Below are 24,316 nucleotides of genomic sequence, written 5' to 3'. Positions count from 1 at the left end.
TGTGATAGAGAGGAAACAGCAGCAGGTGATGCTTCGGGGGAAGAAGCCGTACCGAAGTGCAACAAAAGAGGCAGAAGGTGATGTTTGTAAAAGAACATAGGGGGGTGGATGATGCTTCGGGGGGAGAAACAGCAGGAGGAGTAAGAGGTGATGTTGATGAGGGGTGGGAGGAGGAGAAGTAGGGGAGGTGGCAGCTTCTACATGGAGTAACTGAACACCTGTGAGCTATAATTATGGTTCACTTTGCTGCTCCAGGTGAGCAGCAGCGTGTGTGTTAATAGACACAACAGTGCACTCAGGAGGGAACACACTCATGTTTTATGTGAATCAGTATATCCAAAGAACATTACGTACCTTTAATGCAATAAGTTTCTGGGTGAACACCTGACACACTTTAAGCCTCTAATATTACACACTGCTCTAGAATTTAAAAAAAAATGTGATGGGAATAAACATATATATTATGTCATTTCATGCTTGGTGGTTATTCTGCATGTGTTTTATGTCCTTTGGGATAATTAAAAAAAGAGAACTGTGCTATGGAGAACATTTTAACAACATGATTGTATGAATGTAGATACATTTTAAAAAGGAGGAGGAGCAGAAGCACACAAAGCCTGCAGGTTACTTTTCTTACTCGGACTGTGACACATTGGCGATGAAGACAGTATCTTAACCTCCAGTGAGGCGCAGTTGCATTCCTGTACTGCCCAAAAATCCCACTGCTGGGAGGCAATTATCTGAAGCCCAAACACACCCAGCTCACCCTGAGGAACAGGAAAACTTCTTGTCATCAAGCTTACAGCAATATCAGTTAAATATCACAATACAGCCTGTAAGTGTCTGCTGGAAAGCTACAGAGACACACAGTTAAACTTTAGGAATATAACTGTAAGAATGTAACAAGGATAATGAAACAATACATGTGAGTTGACAGAGCAGCCTTGCTTTAACCACAGTTAGTGCATACATTAATCCAAGCCTTCACCCTGCATCATCTGAACAGAGAAAAATGTCCCCTCTTTGCACACCTACCTTCCACTGCGCACACCGAAGTAATCACACACAGGAGCACCGCAACCCAAGTGGCCGGCATGGCCAAAGTGACTCCCCGCCTGTCCTCTCCCATTATCCGGCTGACAGGAAAAGAAAAGATCCCACAGAAACACGCTGTATTCCTCCGGTTTAACAGTCACATCTCAACCCCTCAGTGTGTGTCTCTGTGTGTGTGTGTGTGAGTGTGAGTGTGTGATCTGCACCGGCAGAGTCAGCGGGGACTGAAGCCGACAGACTGCTGGTGGATCTCCGCTCTCAACCTCTTCTTTCTCACACCTTCCCCGTCCAATCAGGAGAGAGTACGGCGGAATGTAAACCAATCACCCGTTCTTTTCCACCTGACCCAAGCTGAAAGCCCAATGGTCAGGTCTCCCCCCCGCCCCGGCGTGGTTGGCTGTGCGGTCGGACAGCGACGCCCAGCGGTCAGACTGCGGTACAGCAGTTGGGCTGGTATTTAAAGAGGGGTTGAGGCTGATCCCCCCCCTCAGGGATAGGGCTCGTGCCTCATTATGAAATAGATGGGGGGGGGTTGTGGTCTTTATGTAAGTATGGTGCAGTAATAACACGTGTGACCAGATTCTCTTTTGCAGTGGCTCTCAAACTGGAAGGGCATATAGCCACTGTCGGGGGGGTCACCGGGGGGGAAATGTGGAGTGGATGAAGTTAATGGAATATAAATATTGTATTTGGGGAAAATAAATAAACAAGAATTTGCTGATCCTGTTCTGTCCTGGCCTAAAATTCAACTTGAATCTTTAATATTAGTTTTGGTTTCCCTTTTATTGTTAATGATTGCTAAAAATTGGGGGTGTGGGACATTTTACAGCTTCTGAAGGGGGGGTATGCCAGAAAAAGTTTGGGAAAAAACTGCTCTAGACTTTTTGCAACACTTGTGTTTCAAGCTCCGGGTTATTGCTCATATCTGCCTGCAGCATTAAACCCCATACTCACCTATTTTTCACCCACACAGGTGTTTTCACTTATTTCTTTAACCAAAAAAAGTCTTCTCTCAGGACTATGTGTGCAGGCTGTGTTTGATTAGTTGGTTTTGTTTCACCTGTTTGGGTGAGACACCTTCCACCTTTATCATTCTTAGAGGCCTTTTTCACAGCGCACATTTTGATACGTCATTGCAAGAAAACAGCTGCAATCTACTTCGCTTTACCTACGCCGCGGTGCGCAGTGGCTCACTGACATGGCTGACGAATAGGCTATACTTAGATGGAACAGAGCCATCTTTAATAATAATTACACCTGTGCTTTTCCTGCTGTCTGCGGTGAAATGATGACCTCAGTGCAGCGCCACCAGCCTGAGAGCTTTAATCAGCCGGTGTAAGTGAAAACACCTGTGTGGGTGTGCAGAGTCTTTAATGAAGTAACCTTCCAGTCTACAGATACAGCCGCCAAGAATTGCCAGCTGGTTCATGACAAGTCCTTGCTTATCTGAATGGAATGAATGGATATATCCAGATATATACATATATGGCTGGAGGCGACAGGTCTGAGTGGCTTGTACTGAATATGAACATCCTTTTGGAGTCAGTCCATTTAAATAAATTAAAACTAATTCTTATCATGAAACCCTCACAATGAATTTAGACATGAAGTTTTCAAGGATTTATTACACCTTGAGGCTGCCCTGGACTGCGGGCTCTTTTTGAAAGTGACCACAATGACCAAATAAATTGATCAACAATCTATCAATACGCATTATATATGTTCATATTTACTTTTCATACTCCTAGCAGTCAGTGTAAACTATTTCCAGCATCCCACAGGCGGAGCACCAGGTGTTGGTCAGAGGGCAATCACTTGAATTATGTGTTACGTGAGAGGAGTGTTTCCTCTCAGGTGAATATAACAATTATGGATGCACCGATCTGATACACTGGATAACTATGAGCAAAGATACAGACCTTGTTAAGTGGATGGTGTATCTGACCTGACTTGTCAATATAAAATTGTACGTTTTCCAGTATCAGTTACAGTCATACCGTCACAACTCTGCTGTTGGTACCATAGCAATGCCTGGCTTTATCTTACCTTGCATTAAAAAGATTTTAATGGCGAGTGCGGTAAACAGAAATCTAAATCAGCAGTTGGCACTCTGAGTCGAGGTATTGGAATTTGTATCAGGAAAGAAAGAGTTGGATCGGTGCATGCCTCAAGGACTAAAGTTTGTCTGGCCCTCAGCAACAGCTGTGGCAACAATCTAAAAGTTTTAATGACAACTGCAGTATGAAAGCTGCAAACTTCACTTACTGAAAAATAAAGCTCAGATACTTTTCAGCCCCTGATGGCCTTGGATCAATTCACCCTTGAAGTCTCTGTCCTGTCTCGTGTCTCCTTCATCTCCTGCAGCTTCCTGTCTCTTACACTGTCTCTATAAAAGGAAAAAAGCTTCTCAGCAACACAACAGCACAGATCATTGCCGTGACACTGAATTCTCCAGCCCAGACAGTCCATTTGCAGCCTGTCAACGTGACATCTCACCTGTCAACAGCTTTTCATGACACTACACAATGTACCACTACAACAATCACCTTTATTCAGTGGCTATTGCATCCTGTACACATTGACCAGTATCTTAAAGAGTTGTGTATATGTCTGTGTGTAGGTGAGAGGCAGACAAAGAGAGGGAGATGCTTCTTATCTTAAAGCCAGCAGTTGGAAGCATTTCAAACCATCTAGAAAACACATCAGCGCTGAGTCTGTTTCTTTTTTAAACCACAGGTGGAGACCCAAAAATCGAATATTGACCCACTGGCAGCCACATGGACAAGAACAATTAGGTTTCAACTGCATCCAGAGTTAAGTTACATCTCTTAAATATGTGCAGTAAGAGTTTTGGAGCCTTTTGTTTAGAGGTAACTCTCACCCAGGGGAGTCAAAATGGTGAGTAAACTTTGATCATGGACAGACCGCTCAGGCAGGCTGCTGAGTGTTGATAAATCTTCCTCATTGTCTGGACGCAGCCAAGTAAAACCAACAGCGTGGTAGACTGTGGCTGCTACACATGTCCTCCCACATCTCAGTGAAATTCAGCTCAGATTCTACCTGTACTTCCACATCATTCACAATTACAGGACAAGACACATTTCAGGAAAGACACACGTGATGTAGAAAAAGGGTAAATTCAGACAGACGTTCAGATTGGGTCCGCTCTGTCACAGTCAAGATACTGACGTTGAGAAATGAAATGTGAGCCTTGTACACTGAAACATTTAAGACTTTTTTCCCCCCTCCATCATTTAAAAATAGAAACGTGTAGTGAAGTCATTGTGCCTGTGCATGTGCCTGCTGCTCTGTTTCATTCTGTTGTGCGTATCAGGAAAATAAATCATTAATTAATTCCAAACCCCCCGACTGGGGCAGGATTGTCATCCCCACATACAACACGTGGCCCCGTTATTCTCCAGCAGGGCCGCATGAGGCTTGTCAGTGCCTGTTACAGAGAGCTTTATGTTTATTTATAGCTGTAGTGCAGCTGGCAAGTTGAGTTTTTCTGGAAAAAATAGCAAAATCATCTCAGATTTGATATCTGGAAACAAAGCCACGGAGTGAGTCAGGGCTAAATCTTACAGGGGCAATGGGTGCTTGGTCATATCTCTGTGGCTAATGGATGGATACAGGAATGAAAAGTTGCATCAGAAGACTTCACACAGAGAGCAAGAGAGAGCAACAGAGAGCAACAGAGAGGCCTTAAAGGGGTACTCCACTGATTTAGCATTGCACTTCCATAAAGTTGGGAGACTCACAAGAAGAGACTTTTAAACAACAGTAAGAATCTACAGTCATGCTAAAGGCCCTGTGGCTGCTAACATACTGATATGATGCCAAATGTTTACCATATTCACCATTTTAGTGGCAAATGTTTGCAATTAGCATACAACATAATATACAGCTGAGTACTGGACACATTTGAATTTTGCCCTGATTGATGGCACTGGATGAAAGGTTAAGGGTAGAGCCCCCACCGATGTATCGATTGAGCGATATCAGCCTATTGCAGACATATCAGTATCGTATCAGTATGAATAGTTACTTTTCTGGTATATAATGCAGACAAAAATGCTTGTGGTATGTATTGGTGTCACTGGAAAGTTTATCCAGCAGAGTGCGCTGAGAGTCACAATCAATTCACAAAAAAATCACTATATTGGCCACCAGATCTGTACACTCCCCTCCAAAATCAATACTGGTATGGGTCTCAAAAATCTAATATACTGTACCAAGGCTGAGTCCTTATTGCAGTGACTATGGGTTTATCTCTCTGTCTCCCCTTGGCCTGTCTATCTTCAGCTGTCCTGTCAAATAAGGCAAACGCCTCAGAAATATATATATATATATATATATAAAATGGTGGTGAACCAACTGACAAACCAACTGTCAAAATTGAAGAGACAGAGGTAGCAATAGCCTGACTTTTAGTTCCTAGTATGTGTCAAGCTCCATAAACACTGGATGCCTTAATGCAACTCAATGGCATCGTTTTGTTGGACCATCTCTCCCTGGTAAAAACACATGTCTTTTTACTGTTTCTCCAACTTTTAGCCTCCAAGTCCAAGCCCCAGCTGATGACATCTATGTCAGGCTTATTTCTCAAACTTTATAAAACCACAGAAGAAACTATACCCTTTTTTTTATAAGGCCTAATACTCCTCACGCTGAGTAAACTGACCTTCATGGGTGAAATCGATGGAGTGCCCCTTTAAATAAAAATGTAGCTTTCTTTAATGGATACTCAATAATAATAATCAAATCAAAATGTACATGGCAAAATCCACTGCTACAATCAAACAGATTTTAATGAATGAAATGTGTGATTAAATACACTGATGGATAAAAAAGATCAGCTTAATACACAACCCCAGTGTGTGTCAGTGTGTATGTGCAAAAGACTTGCGTGTGAATCAGAAGTCCCATATGTACCAGTATAGTAGTGTAGACTGAAAGAAAGGCATGCCGAGTAAATGACATATCACCAGGCAAATGTATACATGTTGTCAATATTTTGCAAATATCCTGTACTGTATGTACAAAAACGGAACTTTTTAGGAAGGGAAGTGAAAACCTTTGTTTTCTTTTAACATTATGCAGCTATAAAACCTGGTGAAAGGGTTGCAGCTAATGTTCAACGTACTTGGGGCAATGTCTGCTGTCAAAAAATGTTTAAAAAAAGTGTAATAAGTGCTTTGGTTTGACCTACTGTATATCAGCCACTGCGTTGCTTCTAAACTTCATTTCAATCCGTTACCTAACGCAGGTGTGCGTTCAACAAGGAGTCCTCTTTAGCTTTACTGCGTTATGAAACATTCTCTGTGGAGATTTATGTGGCAAATGCAACCAGGAGAGTCAGAATAACGTGCAATTTTCTGTCTACATTGCAGGAAAAATTAAGGAAACTGCTTGTCTGTGCTTTGAGACTGCAATTTCTTTACAAAAGGTAATGATTTGTTAAAAAAAGAAGTGATAATTTCCTTTTTCTTTTGAAATTCTTGGGTATACAGTAAAAGTGAGGTCAAATCTTGCAATCACAACATTTCATACATTTCCAGCGTGTGATAATTGAATCCTGTTTATGCCAACACACACCAAAACGTCTGGACGACTACATCACAGATTATGCGGGGGGGGATTCATTGCCAATATAGTATAATGCTGTACATTCATGGCTCAATATGGTGCCAGTCTTTTAACTAATGTACACAAACATTTACAACTTACACAATGTTTGTTAAGGTAGACAACCTCGACGAGTAAGAAATAAAATTAAAAAAGCCTTGTTGAACGCACCACATATTGGGGCACCAAACATTTTTTCACTGAGCTTTGTCGTCTGCTGACTGGAAACTGGAGCTAAATTGACCTGATGGGGTCTCAATAGATCATTATCAATATTCCCATCATTATCATCATCATTTTCCTAATTGTCGTCTACGTCATCCTCATCTCCGTCTTCTTCCAGCCATCCTCTTCGCAAGAATCCATTGAAACCAGCTCAACAAATCACCACATCAACGAATCACACCCAAACTACAACATATTAAAACTGAGCAAAACCAAATAAAGAATATTGTCTCTGTCAATTTTTTTGCTCCTCTTGGTCACAGAAAATGTCCATTCATTCCCCCAAAAAGGTCTTTTTTCATTTTTTGGCAAAGTTAAGTTCCAATCTTTCTCCCCTTTTTTGTCCGTCCCATGGTTGGGAGTCAGCGGTGGTCCATCATCGCTGAAGCAGCAGGATGGCCAATGGGAGCAGGAGTAGGAGGCTACAGAGGCGGGTTTGAGACGTGGCTGCGCCTCTGACTCGGTTGTTGTCGGGCGAATAAGCGTACAGTCCCGGTCTGTTCCGAGAACACTGACCACCTATGCACATCCCGCTTCCTGAGCCACTGATGTCATCACCTGGAGAGGTTATAGGAGAGAGACGGGAAACACATTTTTAAAAAAAAAAAAAAAGGGTCTATTACTTAATCAAAGAAGATGAGAAGGAGGTATGTTTTTCTTTTCTTTTTTAGTCCTGAAAGATGTCACCTTCAATTGCTCCTGATTAGCCCCCAATTTTCAACTTGCAAGTGGTAATTACTGAGCGGGGGACCATTTGACCTCCATGAATGGATTCAGTGTTTTAATTAAGTTTATTGGTCATTAGTTGGGAGTCTTTGGCCCTCAGTTCCCCGTTGTCATTAACTCTGGTTTAACAAAGGGAATCAGACCATTAAGTAACTTCATGCAATGGGATATTTGTGGAGAAACATACCACAATGGACAAGATGTGTCATGTTTAAAATATTACCACTGTACAAGTATTAGAAAGGGACCCACTTGCATCCTGGAAGTCCACGTCGTTGCCATCCAGTGCGTTTTTCAGCCTGTTGCTCATGATTTTGAGTTGCATGATCTGCTGCCGGATGGTCATGTCTGGCTTTGTGATGTCAAGCTCCACTTCTGGGTTGTTGATCTGATTGGCCAAGCCGTCACCCATCACCTCTGGAAGGTACCTGATTGGAGACAGAGGAAGAATGTGTGGTGACATCATTAGGGCTGTTCTGTTTTTTGGGGTAAACAGGAGAACAGCTGGTTAATGGTCATTTTATAAGCTCTACTGAAAACACATGCATGCACTCACTCAGTTTATCTGCACAGCTGTGCTCAATCTTGTAAATTAGATGTGGCACTTTGTGCTGACAGCGCCTGGTCAGCAGACAGACTCAAGTGCACAAATAAAACTCACATAAGCAAACAAACACACACACACATGCTTGTACTTCTGCACTTTTGAGGACTCTCAGAGACAAGAGTACTTAACCAATTTATCATCACAGTGCTGGACTCACAATGGACGGTTTGCTTTTTATCAACATCGATGCATTACAACCAGAGATGTTTTTTATTCCATGCATTATTCTTCCTTGGCAAAAACCTTCCCCACAATGTAAGTCAACCGCTGACAGGTCGATTAGAGATTTAGGTGTGGTTTGCTAGTAGCAGCTAATATATTATATATAATATATAATGGAGTTGCTAGCCTCAACCAGACATGAGTAATGGCCTACAGAGTTCTAGTGAACTCCAAACAACCAGATCTTTTTTATTTTCAAACGTGTAGTCTTTCTCTAATTTAATTTGATTAACACTCATTTACTATTGTTCCAATGGAACATAGATCTTTTTATTTTGAATGATTAATTTGGGAAAACAATAAAATGTCATCACTTCATCGTTAATGTCCAGCTGTAACTCCAACTTTAACCCTAAATCATTCGTCCACTACATACTGGTCATTATAAGAAAGCCCTTCAATGGGTTTTCAATGAAAAACATCCACAGTCCTTTTAGTACAGAAATAATAGGCCAGTCTGAGTTAGATAAATCAACATATATCTCCCAAGTTACTGTTTGTTTAGTAAGGAAATTCCCCTGATGCACGACTGTGGATTTCGTCCCCCATGTCTTCTACTGAAAGGAAGATATTTCTTAATGGGCAGTATGAGGAATAATAACAGCAAGAAAGACTGTTTTAGTCTTCATATGAGACATATGAGACAGACTTGGAAAACATGTGAACCCATCCTTTAACACCTAAATGTCCCTTTACAGAAGTGAGAAGTGGAAATGTTCTCACTTCCAAAAAGTGCCTTAATTTAAAGTTTTAAACTTAAGTTTAAACCTCATTGTCCTCACAAAGATAGAGGGACAAAAACACACACAAAAACACACACCATGTGCTTTGTGGTGGGATTTAATTTATGTTCTCGAAGCTGCTCAAAGTTTTAAATAACCCTATTTAAAGGCGATACTCCAACCTTATATTCCATCTTCCACTCTGAGAATTTATTAGAGCTGTAATTTTTGTGTGTGACATTTATTGAGCTCTCAAGAAATCCACAAGATGTCGCTGTAGAGTTTCAAACAGTTCATCACGGTTATGATTCACTCGCTGCCACACAGACACACACAAATTTCATATATCCTTAATCTGTCGCACACAGTCAGCGATTCATCTATTTTTCATGGCCTTTCTCGCCTTTTTCTCTCTCATACACACACATATCTATATTTCATGCCTTTTGACTGTCATATATCTTCTGAGTGTTCTGCTCAGCATAAATCTCATCAGTTGGCTGCAATCCAACCACTTTAAAGCATGCAAGATGTGTGTGTGTGTGTGTGTGTGTGTGTGTGTGTGTGTGTGTGTGTGTGTGTGTGTGTGTGTGTGCAGTGGGGTGAGACAACATGTATACATATCAGCATGGCATCAAATTGTTCTATAATCCGTTCAAACATTTAAGGGGGGGCTGAAAAATGCGTAGGTTTGTGTAAGCGTGTGGCCATGAATGCTTGTGCTGCAGGATTTGAATCTCCACGGGCTATTGAATCTCTGTATCTGGAAAGAAATGTCAGGTCAGAAAATCTTAGAATACATTTCCATACGCCGCTGTTGGTCCGAGAAGAAAAAGCTTGTTGCCTCTTTTGTTAGGACACAAAGGCAAACGGCCTTCAACGGGAAGAGAACTGGCCTGTATCGTAGCAACTTTATCAAAAGCTTGCTCTCTCCTCTCCTTGCTTTATTCTCCTCTCTTCAGAAGTCTCTTTGAGCTTTTAAGTGCTAAAGAAACACAAGTTTCCTTTTTGTGATACATCTCCATGCTCCAGAACTTGTGCTGAACAGATTTTCCAGAGTTTGAAATGTTTTTTTTAACATTTCAGTACATTCCAGTTTTCATTGGTGAAATGATTTAAAACAGAAATGTATAAAATCCAGGAAATATTTGAATGTTGAGTTTAAATAAAATCTGGTCAAACCATATCTAGACACAGCCTGGGTGTGAGGGGCATTTTGAAGTCTGGAGAAGGCGCATTTAAACATGCTTAAGAGTGGTCAGTGACAGGCAAAGAGTAGGTTTCTTCCTCACCTGGCTTTGGTAATGCCATTCCAGCATTTATCCTGACCGGCGCCTCCTGCTGCCAGTTTGCTGCACAGTGCCACAGGGAGCTGGGTCCAGTACTGCCGCATCTCCCTCAGTTTACTGGACAGATCTGACACCTGAAGACAGAGACAATTTCAGAGGTGAGTCACAACCCTAATCCTACAGTCATAATGGTTTTTAATCACATTTAATACCATTTCAAATGACACCGAATACCTGTAGTGAATACAATGAATGTAAATCATGATTTATTTTAAAGCTTAACCACTGTAATACATGGATAGTCTTGACAAAGGCATCCACATACAACATATACAATAACCACCTTGGATGTAGTCTGCACATAAAAAAACATAAGAGGTGCAAACATGGCCAGGAATTCATCCATGAAATAATACACCTTTTCATGCAAAGAAAAATCAATGCTACCACTGATGCTGAAATAATCCTTTCCTCTCCTTTCTCCACATGTAAACCTTGAACAGCAAAGAGAAATTCTGCTATTAACTCAGATCAGTCGTGTAAAATCACATGAAAACAAGTGCTATGGCTTTTGTTCACTTTTCTTTGTTTCCTGTGCTCTGAAAATGATCTTCACATTCACACAGGTGGAAATATGCAATCAAGCATACAGTACATATATATATACACATATATATATACACACACACACCTGCATCTCCAGTCTGAGTCCAGCAGTTGGAGAGGGTTTGTACTCTGATGCGGTCAGGGAGCCGCTCTTCTTCCTCTGCTCATGAAGGGTGGGACTTCCTGTTCCTGGTTCACCTGGAGTTCCACAGGTCTGGTACACCTGCACACAAACACACAGATACACAGACACACATCAACACAACTTTAGTTTAACAGCTAAAATCACACAGCTCTACAAATTACTTGTTCGTTTGTGTTGCACCTTTTGTGAGAACTTAGAAAATCCACTAGATGTCGCTATAGGACAGTTTTTGTGTCTGTTTGGGCTCCAGATTAATTTCTCTATCCATGGTCTGAACGTTCAAGCACATAGCATTGCTGTTGCCTGTAAGTACTAAAGGGGCTAATATATATGGAAATATTTATATATGTGTGATATATACATTAATATAAATATTATATTAGCCTAACCTCTATCTCAGGTATCCTCAAGGTAAGCACTCCTTGAGGATAATAAGTATTTGAATGATTTTGATTATTCAAGCACAAGCTGGTGTCTGACTGGAGATAAAAATGCTCTTTTAGTAAGTGCTGAGAAAAAGTGAGACGTCTTACTTTTGCTGTGAACGTGTCCATGTTTTCCTGTAGGAAGTGAACAGCCTCATAGATTCGAGCAGGGATGGAAGAGAGAACCACGTCGAGGCTGGGCTCCGTGCTGAAACTAGAGGCAACCTGGATCATCGTGTCTGAATGGAGGAAGGAGCGAAAGAGAAAAGAGAATATTTTTTTATAGGGGTGCAAAACTGTAACTGTAATTTGTATCACTACATTTACAGGTTACCAGGAACTATATTCAGCTGTTGGAGTAACAACTGGGAACTCCAAGTTCCTCTGCTAAAATCAGTAAGTGTGCAAGCTGTGATAAGCTGATATGGTGAGTAGAATATTAATTTTGCATTAAGTTTGTCTTGGCTATAGTTTCTATTTCAGTTAATTACGAATAAATTAATTCAGATAAGCCGCTATGATGAAGTGTTTTTCCGTGTGTAGAAAGGCAGACTGTTGTGTGGTTTTTGGATGAGGTCCAATGTGTGTTCCTGGGATCCACTCATACGAACATCTGGATTACCCCGAGCTTTACTCTACAATGTCTCACATTACGGTCTGAATCTTACCTATAAGGGTCTGCCACTCAGGGTCCAGGTCAGCCTGGTTGGCCAGGCAGCCCTTCATGACATTGGAACAGTAGTTGGAGCAGGGTTTGACGGAGGCCACACCGCGACAGTGGGGGCAGTACACCAGCTTCATCAGGGCCTTCGTACACTCCGGACTCATAGAAACCTGGGGAAACAGCACAGTTAGCCCCACAGAGCTCAGGGCCAGCAGTGAAAGATGGACATTTATATCCAGAGTCACTTACTGAATGATGATTGTAAGAATATATGAATACTAGGTCCTGTTGGGAAATGTAGTTGTGTCTCAATTCAAAGTGGCTGTTTAGCTCTTTCCCCCAATAGGGAATACTCTGTGATGGCCATGCACAAGAGTACAAATAGCTCAAGGAAAAGAATAAACAGTAGAGGGCAGTATTGCAGCATTTTAAGGGACACAGCCTGAACAAGACAGCAACTATGGCTCTCCTTGTCAGTCTTTATACAGTACATGGTTTATGTTACACTGTCAGCTTCTAATTATGTACATGAAAGGTGTCCAGTTCCACAAAGGAGTTATTTCACCACTACTCTGCACAGATGTGATGAAGGGACACTCAAAAGCAACTCCAGTGTGAGTGTGTTAAGAGAGACTGTGCCAGTATGATTTAAACTATGATTTTGATAACTATTTTTTAGTTGTATGCTATACAGTTTTACATGTTTGGATGCATTTTCCTACTGGCCTTCACAAATATAAGTGTATTAGAGTCTTGAAAGTTGCGTGAGTTGTATAATGCATCACTGTCAACGTCAAGTCTGCATTCATTTGTGTCAACGTTACATTATCGCTGTGCGGTAATGTGGTTTAAGTGCTGACTGATTTAAAAAGTCTGCACTCACAAAGATAATGTAGCTTTGACAAAAATTAATGCAGACATGAGGTTCACTGTGATCCATTACAGAAGTCAAATGAGTTTCAAGAATGTGCTTTGACTATTACATCAACTGGGATGAATATAAAACAATGGATGCCTGGAACTGAAAGGCACATTTCTCAAACGCAGCACAATGTTTCGCTAATTGATTATCTCTGATGCGAAGTACTGAATATGTGAGCTGTGGAAAATAGGTTGAAAAATCACTGGTATGATCCTTTGAATTGCAGATTTGGAATGAAGTTTACACACTAAATCTAGCATAGTGCGAGGGAATGAAGGAAGAAGGGTGTTGTTGTGACCATAAAAGCTACGGCAAACATTAACAATAGCCTTTTCATGACAGTACAAACTCAGACATCTGAGTGTTGGGAAAAAAGACTGCACGGAGAGCTGAAATAACATCATCACACCCATAATTTGACAACAGTGTTGTCATCCCTCCAAATGAGAGCTTTGTTCTGATGGCACTTAATTTTTGATGATCTTTGTGTTTTTAATTTTTAGGGTGGAGACATTTTCTCTGACAGTTAGGGTGTGACGACCGCGCATCCATCATATCTGCTTTCCTGGGAGTCAGCCACGCACACACACACTCTGACAAACACTGACTCAGTTTCTCTCACACCAACTCATCCTGTCTCTCTCTATCTGCCTCACTCTGTCTCACGCGCACACACACACACACACTCACCTGTGAGACCTTCCTGACCACCTCTCCGCTGACAATCAACCCCTGGACAAACGACCTGGCTGTGACAAAAGCCCGGATCACCTTCGCCTTCATGTCCCGCGGGACGTCTCCAAATGGCCGCAGCGTCTCTTGTTGCTTAGCAACGCATTCAAGGTAGTCGTCTGAAAGGTTGACCTGCCAGACAGAGGTGACACAGGGGGAAATGGAGGAGAGGAGATGTTATTGTTTATTTGGCCATTTTTGCCCTCATTATTATCGCATATTACAGGACTGACAGTAAACGGAGGAGAAGGTCCAGAGTCCAGTCCAGGACGTCATTAAGAGAGATTTATAAATACTTCTTACTTCTCCTCCACACAGATCAGCTCTGGTTAGGTATTTAACTGTAATAACAGATGAAAATTGTGCAAGTGATGTATCTAAAAATGGAAATTCCATCATCTTATCACATTGTTCAAATGTTTATCACATTCTCTTTATGAGCCAGAACAGAAACAGGGGCTGAGGAGATGCAGTTTTATTATAGCACCTTTTTTTTTTATTCCTAAGATTACTCTTTTCATCAGTCTGTGCACCAGTCTGTCATTCAAAATTTGGCTTCTGGTGTGTCTTTACTCACATCTGTGGGAGAGGAGGTCTTAAAGGTGCGCTCCAGGAGGCGCGACCAGAACTCAGACAGGGTCTCGTCAAGGTTGAGAGCGGAGCCCCGGTAGTACTGTCGCAGGTCAGTGTAGAGATCTCCATAGAGACGAGTGTTCTGGGAGTACAGGGGGCCGAGTGGAGACAGCGCCTCTTGGAGGGAGCGCTCAGAGCGACCGTGCAGTTCAGTGAAATAGGCTGAGAGGTGGGAAGAAAAGAAAGGACGATAGTTGAAAAGCAGAGGAATAAAATGAACAGGAATTAGATGCTGAATTCTCCACTATGTTCCCCAGCTAATCGCTAACTTTGTTGATGTGCTGAGAATCAAGGAGGACTGAAGCACACTGATTAATCCAAAGCCTTTAATTGTGCAAACAGACGTTTCGTCACTACTGTGTCAGAGTCAAAGTAAACAAAGACATGAGGCAAACAACGTCTAGTCAACCTAAACCAGGTGTACCTGATTGACATTGGATAATCCAACAGATCTGAACAGGATTTCAAATCTATTGGATAATAGCTGAGTGGGAGTTGCCAAAATCAGTGTCCCAGTGTCCATTTTGACTCTAGTCCTCCTTTATTCTCTGAAAGTGTGCTGTTTTTGAACTGAGAAGCATGATTCAGTTGCATTTAGCTGAAAGATGCACAGAGAACCCTGTTTCTACTAAACACTATGTGTCTGGCGCTGGGCAGGTGGTGTACAGAAGCTTTATTCACAGAAAAAGTAGATGCTTGTTGCCTCTGTAAATGTACTAATGAGAGCTGAAAGACTGAACCAAAACAAGTCGGGGTCCGTAAAACCAAAAAGACAATAAAATGCTCTTTAGAGCTGAGAGAACTGTAGAGCCAGGTGATGATTCTCTGTGGATTTGTCACTATGACCGACCCCTTCCACATTAAATATTCATCTGAACAATTGTTTATTTATAAATATTGATTAGTGCATTTTATTTCATAGGAAAATTTTCCAATAAATAGCGATTGAAATAGGGTTTAATGAATAAGGAATTAGCTCCTCAGGCCAATCATATCAGTGGATAATGGCTTTGGATGTGTGTTGTATGGCATCAGAATACTAATGTGCATTAATCTGTTGTCAAGATTATCACAAATAACAATTAGTTTAATGTTACTATTACTTCTTGTAAGACTCCTGATAGTAAAGTATATTTTTCACAGTCAGCACGCTCATTTAGTCTCTTTACACTCTGACACTGATTAGCACATATAATTTACATTTATTTTACATTTTTAAAGGTTTCTTTGAAATGTCCTTCCCAGACAGATGGATACAAAGTGACAGAGGTCAAACAGAAATAATAAGGTAGTCAGTTCGCTGTCTCTGCAGTATACTGGTCTGGGCTTTTCCCTCATGCTTCAAAGGCTGTGTACCAGTGCCAGCCTGTTCTAACCACAACCAGATGGGCGGCCACATTACTGCTACTGAGGTGGCCTGCTGCCTTGAGACTAATAATACTGTCCTCCTCCTCCTCCTCCTCCTCTCACTACTCTTCCTCCTCTCACTAGTCTTCCTCCTGTTCTCTGTTTCTCTGCATTCTTCTCTTCTTATTATTGTTTTTTATTTTGACTCACTGTTTCTACTCAGTACTAATGACGCATTTCTCACTTGCTGCATTTGTCCGTCTCCATATTGTTAGCGGTGGCACTTCTCAGTCTTTCTTTCTTTTCTTCCTCCCTCCATCCCTCTCTTTCTCTGATGTGCAGTGATCTGCAGACTCGGCTCCTCAGTGGGTCAACTGCTCATTAGCTGAACCAGCCACTGCCCCGGGGGACACCCCTCTGTTAGTGTGTGTGTGTGTGTGTGTGTGTGTGTGTGTGTGTGTGCCCCTTTGAGATCAGGGGATCGGCTTATCACGTTTCATTGTGTCTGGCTGACTCCGCTCTCATTATAACACCCAGTCAGGGGTCCCCTTGACGCACAGGACACAAACACATCCTGCCTCACATACACACACACACACACACACACACACACACACACCATCACTATTGAAGCTGCCACATTGAGCGCTGAGCACAGTCGGAGCTTGTACCAAACACAAATTCCCAAACACACAACATACAAATGTCACACTCCTCTGGGTCCACTGCTGAAGCTTTGCTATTGAGCTCAGCCAGTAATGAATGTCTATCTTACAAACACACACACACACACACACACACCCACTACTTACTGTCAAAGCTCCTGTGGAGAGCGTTGAAGGCAGACTGCAGCGACCTGCCGGCCTCTCTGATCAGTCCCTCTGTCTCTTGGGCGCTCAGACCGGCCAGGTTGTCCTCCATGGAGCTGGTACAACAGGTTGGACCCTGAGGACACACCCTCAGATGTTCACCTAGCAAAGTGGGAAAGACACAGAGTTAATTCATCTAATTGTTTAATTCAATTAATTTACATAATTTGAATCGTTGAATATGTCAGTTAATTTACCACCAAACCAAACAAGCCTCAACAGCAGGCTTAAATAAATGGGTGTTAAAGTAATTGTAAAGGCAGGTGTCTAGTTTTTATTAACAACATTAGTGCAACCACTCTGCTTCAGACTGAAATATTTCTACAACTATATGATGGATTGCCACTGAATGTTGTACAGACATTAATGGTTTCCAGAGGATGAATCCTACTGACTTTGGTTAACTGACTTTTCCTCTAGCGCCACCGTGAGGTTGCCATTTGTGGTTTTGATAGAAATATCTTGACAATTAGTGGCTGTATCGGCATGACATGACTTTTCAGTCCAACCCCCCATCATCAGGAAAATCCCTTCAAAATAAATGACATTCTCATTCCCATCAGACTCAGCTGTGCTCTCTGTTTGGTACCAAATAGTGTAATGCTAAAATTCAAAGCTAAGATGGTGAACATTATATCTGCCAAACCTCAGCATGTTAGCATTCTCACATTAGTCTTTAGCTCAAAGCTGTGCCTATAAGATGCACTAGATGACAATGAAAAACATCATATAGAAGCAGCCACCTGTGCATACTGGTAATTATAAATTCCATACAACTTTGACACTTTACTGTTGTTGTTGGTTATTTTCATGGGAGACGTTCTACTTTAATTTTTCCATTTTTAGGAAACAATATCCAAAGTTTAACCTGTTAACTTTATTTACAGCTTTGTTAGCCTTATGAATGTATAACGTTAATAGTTTCAAAATAGATAAAAGCCTCTGCAGAAATAGCTCCAAACCTCCTTCTTCTTGTGACCCCTTAAAATAAATACAACCATTTCTAACAGGTTTTAAGTCTACCAGAGGTGACCAGTTAAACCAAAGTACTGTAAAGGATCGTGTAACTCTGAAACTGATCTGAAAGCATAAAATTGTTTAATACGAGGTTTTTGTATGATAATAACGGTGTGACACTACTTACTACTACTTACAAGGGTTCACTTTTACAACGTACTGCTTACATCCATAATTCAGCACTTTCAAAGAAAACAATATTTATTATGAGTACGTTAACTATGGATACTAGTTCTGCTAATACTCGTTCAAATGCCAAAGTTGAGTGTTTTTTCCAGTGCGGTTCTGCTACTTTTGCTTCAATAAACGATTTGAGTGCCTCTCACACCACTTCATGAATCATTTATTGCGCTCTTGGAATCCTTTTATATCTAGTTACCAACCACAAAAGCACTCTGTACAGTTTACACAGTATACTTGATTTTTATATATATAGCAGCCGTGTTTGTCTCTTTCTCTATATCCACTTACACTGTATGTTCTGTTCTGTACATTTCTTATGGACACTATGTGGGTACACTGAGAGTCACTGACAACCAGATTTAAATTTGTTGTATTTTAATTTGATGCATTAAGAAACTTAATTTTGATTCTGCAATTAAAGCCTGTTTTTAACCTTTTTGAACCACATTATAAGAATACTTGATTACAAGCGCTGAATATGTATTATAACAGTATTGAAAGAAACATTTAAAAGTAAAGGTACTCACTCCATTCACAGTGTTATATTTATTACTTACATATTATTGGACTATTATTAGTGATGCAATAACACGTAAGAAGCGTTTCAATGTTATCAAGGTGGATTTTATTTTAATATCCTTTAATACAATTTGTTGGGTTGTTGTTCTATAACAATGCATCATAAACTAATCTTAAGTTTTATATGTAAAATCCTAATCTGAAATGTAAATACTGACAGCTGTGAAATAAATGTAGTAGAGTAGAAGTATAAAGTAGCATAAAATCGAGTACCTCAAATATGCACCTAAATACTTGAGTGATAATACTTACATTCCACCACTGCAACCTCTCTCCTTACGACTATCAAAATAATGGAAAAAAATGCATCAAAAATAGTTAAAAAGGACAGAAGTGCAACACAGAAACTCTGCAGGGATGAATGTTGAGAATAATAAAATAGTTTTTTACTGACTCTTCCCTCCAGCCAATAACTAAACCCTGATCACGACACACCCAACCTAATCCTGCTTCTTTCTATTCTTATGGGGATACTCCCACGGGGGAGAGTAAAAATAAAGATATTTTGCACACTTTCTCTCTCTCTTTCACACACACACACACACACACTTACACTCTGCCAGACAGCCTAGAAAGCAGTCTGCAGCATCAGTCTCTTGACAGCCTGGATGTGTGTGTGTGTGTGTGTGTGTGTGTGTGTGTGTGTGTGTGTGTGTGTGTGTGTGTGTGTGTGTGTGTGCGCCAACGTCTGGGAAGGTTAAGGGTGAGTAAGTACCCCACAGCTGTGTGCATCACTGCTCTCTCTTTCTTCTGAACAGGTCCTAGGTTGGTGTGTGTGTGTGTGTGTGTGTGTGTGTGTGTGTGTGTGTGTGTGTGTGTGTGTGTGTGTGTGTGTGTGTGTGTGTGTGTGTGTGTGTGTGTGTGTGTGTGTGTGTGTGTGTGTGTGTGTGTGTGTGTGTGTGTGTGTGTGTGTGTGTGTGTGTGTGTGTATGTGTGTGTGTGTGTGTGTGTGTGTGTGTGTGTGTGTGTGTGCGCGTGTGGGTGTGGGATTGTGTGTGTGTGTGTGTGTGTGTGTGTGTGCGCATGCGTGGGTTGGGAGGCAGAATTTGTCCATGAGGGTAAGTGGAGCAGAAGAGGAGACGCCTTCATCATCACTGCACCATGAATCTTTCATTGGCACTGGCTGTGTGTGTGTGTGTGTGTGTGTGTGTGTGTGAGAGAGAGAGAGAGAGAGAGAGAGAGAGAGAGAGAGAGAGAGAGAGAGAGAGACTGGCAGCTACTGTACAGGAAATAACCTTCCTTCTTTTCTCACATCCCTTTTTGGGATGCTTTAAGAGTTCTTTTTTTCTTTATTACAAAAATAAGAGGCAGCAAGGGAAAGAGAAAGTGGAATACAACTCTGGAGCTGGAGTTGAACCCTCACACACACACACACACACACACACACACACACACACACACACACACACACACACACACACACACTCCACAGATCAACCAGGATGCTCATTTAATATTCTCATTACTTACAGTGCTACTCAAGTGTCAAGTGCAGGTCAGTCAGTCTGAGATGAGACGCTTCACTCCTCTGAACACCATCAATCAAAATCACTTTCTGCAAATCACACCTGTTTTTTTTTTTCTTTCACTGAGCTGTGTGCCTGATTAAATAAAGTTGGAAAAATGTAAGTGTGTCCTCACACTGAAGCTGTGAATTTTCACACGACTCCCACAATCCTGTCAATCCAGTTCCAAGAGAGAACGTCTGCATCAGCTCTTTGTAATTATCAGTGACTGCTCATGTCAACATCTGAGTAGTTTTTAATGCATGCTACTGAAAATTAACAGCTGTACAATCTCATACAATCAGTTACAATATCACTACAAAGTACAAAGATCTTGTTGCTTATTCATATAATTGTGCACCCACCCAACCTTTAAGTCAAAGTGAAACCAAAACTCATTTTTAGAAAAAAACAAGAAATCAGTATAAAAAAACCGCGTTTTGACTTATTGGTCAAAATTGTAATTAATTATGATAGCAGCCTGTACATTTTTATTAGTTTTATTGGTGTGAAATAAGACAGCAGTTATTACAATCAATTCACATTAGAATCGCAATTTGTTTCTTCAATGATTCTGAATCAGTTCACAAGACCTCAAAATGTTTTTTGGGCATAGCTAACGACTCTTCAGAGTCATCTTATACTGTAGTTCCTCTTTAAAGTTTGGGCCCATTTTGGATTTAATAACTCAATGATCAGCTTTGCAAGACAAAGGTGTAGTATTTTGAATAAAGGTAGGCTACTTTCTTCATCCTGAAGTGGAATTGTGGCATTACAGCAGCCAAATTACACAAAAGAATCACACAAAAAAATAACATAAGGACTCAAAGAGGTAGATAAGAAATAATTCATAAAAAACAGACGAATGGAATCACCTGCCGAGTATTTTTTGAATGTGACTGCACTTTTCCAGTTTCCAATGATAACTTCCCATCCAGCGCAGTCAGGTTATCTCTATCATAAACTAATAATTCATTCAATTCATCCAAATGACAAACAGCGAATGTGGGGCCCTGCTGCAGTTGCCTGGTTAGTAATTCAGCCTTACTGCTTGTCTTTGTAATGGCAGCCCTGAAATGTCAACCTGCTGCTGTGCAAAAAAAAAAGCCTACCCAGAGGCTTGAAGCCTGGACGCTGTTTCCACAGAAAATGGCTCGAGCAGTAGCACAGTTATCATTATAGATTATATTTCAAATTTCAGCTTGACTTAAAATCAACCCCTCTGACACATTCTCCTCAAAAATGGATGAAGAGAGGAGAGGAGGGGTGTGACACACAGTATCAATCAACGTCCAGTGTCAGCAATTTTTTCCATCAGGTCACCTTTCTAAAAACGTCTAGAGGGTTTCATATTCTGGCAGGATAAAGCCACATTCCTCTGCTGGGGTTTAAAACCACACCATCAGTGTTGCATTCAGGGACAGCAGACACCATACTTGGGTGCTTATGTGCGGCAGCCAATGTTAGCATTTTGTTGCTGGTTTGCTTACCAACCTAGACGACGCAGGGCGTTCACCACAGACACATATGCTTTACCGCATTCCTAGGTTGGCTGGTAATGGAAGCAGCTGGCTTCCTGCTATAAAAACTTAATTTACTTGAAAAGACCGAACCAAGCACAGCGGTGACACACTAACACATGTACAAAAAAGCAAGCTTGCAAACATGCTAATACGTGCAGACATGCAGACTGTTGTTGAGAAGTGGGGGAAATGGGAATGGGAATAAGTGCCTTGCTCAAGGGCTTCGTGATGGGAAATGAAAAGCTCTTTGGGCAACCATCTGCACATATTGAGAGAGCCAGATGATCAAAATGGTAGAAACTGCTTTTAAGCAAAGCCTTGAAGCAAAACAGAGCTTTTAAGTGCTGCAGAGAAAAGGGGTGTAAACAAGGAGAGGAGAAGAGAGGAGAGCGCAGGGTGGAGGAGGGGGGTTAAATAAAATCCGATTCTATAGGTGATCGGGTTGCTCACACTGTTTTTGCCCTCAAGCTTCAGCATATATTTAGTTAAGTCCATATCCTCAGGGACGACACACACACACACACACACACACACACACACACACACGCACACACAGAGGTTTTGTACTGCACTTCTGGGGACCCTCATTGACACATTACTTTCCCGAGAGCCTAAGGCCCCATTCAGATAAGGAAAAAGCATTGCAAGCGAGGGGGGGGAGAGGGTGAGAGACAATATCTGTGACCAACTGTAATAAAAAAGTGGACTGGATTATAAATTGGATTTATAGGAGTTTTTGTCACTCATTTGTTGCCTGTTGCAGGTTGACAAGCCCTGTGTCTCCTTGACAGTAATCTTTTTTTTTTTTTGCTTAAACAGACAGTATGTTGTTTCTGCCACTAGGGGACCTCTCACATCAAAATATTAACAAAAACGATGTTTGATGGCGTTGCGAAATAGCGTGGGATCCGGGGAGTTGTTCTCTTTACCACCACTGCCATAACTGCAGTCAGCTTCTGCCAGTTTGGATTCCTTCAGTAAGTTAATTCATTGTTCAGGTTTTTAACTGGAGCTGAGCAGAGGTCTCCTTCACGGACACACGGATTAAAACCGGTAAAAACACAGAATAAAGCAGTTTCACCTTAAAAACCACTGATTCTTTAACGCTGTTCAGCAGACAAAGGACGTCCACGAGTTGAGCTGCTGCTAATGTTAGCTCAGCTTGTTTCTCTGATAACTAATTAACCGATCCAGACCTCCAGAAAAACCCTCATCTGGTTAAAATATATAGTTTGTATCATAATAATATGGCATTCTTTATGGCAGCTTCTTGGAGACAACCACAACGCTGACACATGCACAAAGGGGATATGACATCATTGACCAGTGAAACGCAGCGTTTCCTGAATAAAATTACATTTTTTTCTGATTTTGAAATTTTAACATTTTTGATAGTGTAAGTACTCATATATAACATAGGTTTAGAGTTTTTATTCATTTGAATGCAGATGTTACATATTATGGCTTTAACCCTACCCTAAATATAATCCTGACTTCAAACCTCAAATCACGTTTTAACTTCAAAAGGGGCCTTTAAAGACATGAGGACCAGAGAAGTAACTGTTCTCCCTCTCCAGGTCTAAAATGGAAAATGGTGATCACAGACACACACACACACACACACACACACACACACACACACACACACACACACACACACACACAGAGAATTATAAATATGCAGAGCATTCATTTCTGCCCAGCAGTGATAAGATAAACTCCCTTTGGGCTATCAACAAGAAGTGTGATAGTGTGGGTCTGGTTTGATTTTCATTTTATCTATACAGTTTCAAATGACAAGTTGTGAAGGAAATGGAAGGGCAGTAGAGGAAAAAGGCACACTGACATAATCCGAAGTTGTTGGCAAATAGAATATCTCGCCCTGAATATGAAGAGGCTCAGTGGCTACACATCTGCAGCGAAGGTTTATTGCTTCCTGATCAGCATAAAGAGATTTCCTGCAGCTCTGTAAACAATGATGAAACTTGAGAGTGTGCAGCCACAGAAGAGACACTGTCTCTGAATTTGACACTAGTGGCAGTAAAAATGTGGGAAAAAAAGGGCCATAAATAACTAATCTAACTTGCTTTAAGCATTAAGGAAAGGTCACCTGGACATCTTTGCTTCTGTCCAGTAAAATTCTGCTTCACATCATCATAACCATCATCACAATCAACCCTGAGTGCTCCTTAGTTCAATCAGGCTTCTATTTTGGAAACTGCTCGCCCACTTTCTCCTCTTGTATTTTATCAGCAGCTTCCGTCAACCTCATGGCCTCAATCTGGTTTCTGTAAACTCAACTCAAGAATGTTTTCAAGGCAAAAATCTTTTTAAATTCACATTACCCTGCACATTATACGAGGAATAGTTTATTCATCTCGTTAAGACTGGCATGAATCCTGATGAGGAAAATTCTTTAGTATTGATTATGTGGGAATGTCTGATGTAATATTTATGGTGATTAATTCATTTAACGGTGGATATCTTGCCAATAGAGATCACAGTTTCCCACAGCCCTCCTGGAGCTAAGTGCTGCATTAGAAAAACTGCAGAACCTTGTTCTGCCGCAGGGTATTTTGCACTTAATCATTAGTGAATCCATTTAATTCTAAACTTGTTTTTGGTTTTGCCTGCAGACGTATAACAGCTTATACTTGTCGCCATGGATACCACATCAAGACAACATTGCTTAGC

General features: G+C 41.2%; 2 protein-coding genes across 2 annotated transcripts in view; both read right to left on the bottom strand.

The window, feature by feature from the left end:
* LOC127350580 (ephrin type-B receptor 1-like) overlaps positions 1-1,332 on the bottom strand; it is an 86,476-nt gene extending 85,144 nt beyond the window's left edge. The window contains exon 1 of the mRNA XM_051377327.1: positions 1,036-1,332. Coding sequence (XP_051233287.1) covers positions 1,036-1,129 — 94 coding nt within the window. The 5' untranslated portion in view covers positions 1,130-1,332. The remainder of the gene's footprint in view (positions 1-1,035) is intronic.
* A 4,440-nt stretch (positions 1,333-5,772) lies between these two features.
* The window catches only part of LOC127350468 (glypican-1), a 41,382-nt gene continuing 22,838 nt past the window's right edge, over positions 5,773-24,316 (bottom strand). The window contains exons 3-11 of the mRNA XM_051377157.1: positions 16,759-16,917; positions 14,544-14,761; positions 13,925-14,098; positions 12,317-12,482; positions 11,757-11,887; positions 11,164-11,301; positions 10,476-10,606; positions 7,885-8,060; positions 5,773-7,464 (exon numbers count right to left, since the gene is read on the bottom strand). Of these exons, the coding sequence (XP_051233117.1) occupies positions 7,283-7,464; positions 7,885-8,060; positions 10,476-10,606; positions 11,164-11,301; positions 11,757-11,887; positions 12,317-12,482; positions 13,925-14,098; positions 14,544-14,761; positions 16,759-16,917 (1,475 nt within the window). The 3' untranslated portion in view covers positions 5,773-7,282. The remainder of the gene's footprint in view (positions 7,465-7,884; positions 8,061-10,475; positions 10,607-11,163; positions 11,302-11,756; positions 11,888-12,316; positions 12,483-13,924; positions 14,099-14,543; positions 14,762-16,758; positions 16,918-24,316) is intronic.

Source organism: Dicentrarchus labrax, unplaced genomic scaffold (assembly GCF_905237075.1).
Source record: "Dicentrarchus labrax unplaced genomic scaffold, dlabrax2021, whole genome shotgun sequence".
Taxonomy (NCBI): domain Eukaryota; kingdom Metazoa; phylum Chordata; class Actinopteri; family Moronidae; genus Dicentrarchus; species Dicentrarchus labrax.
Note: the sequence above shows the minus strand (reverse complement) of the source record. Positions and strands in the feature narration are given on the sequence as shown.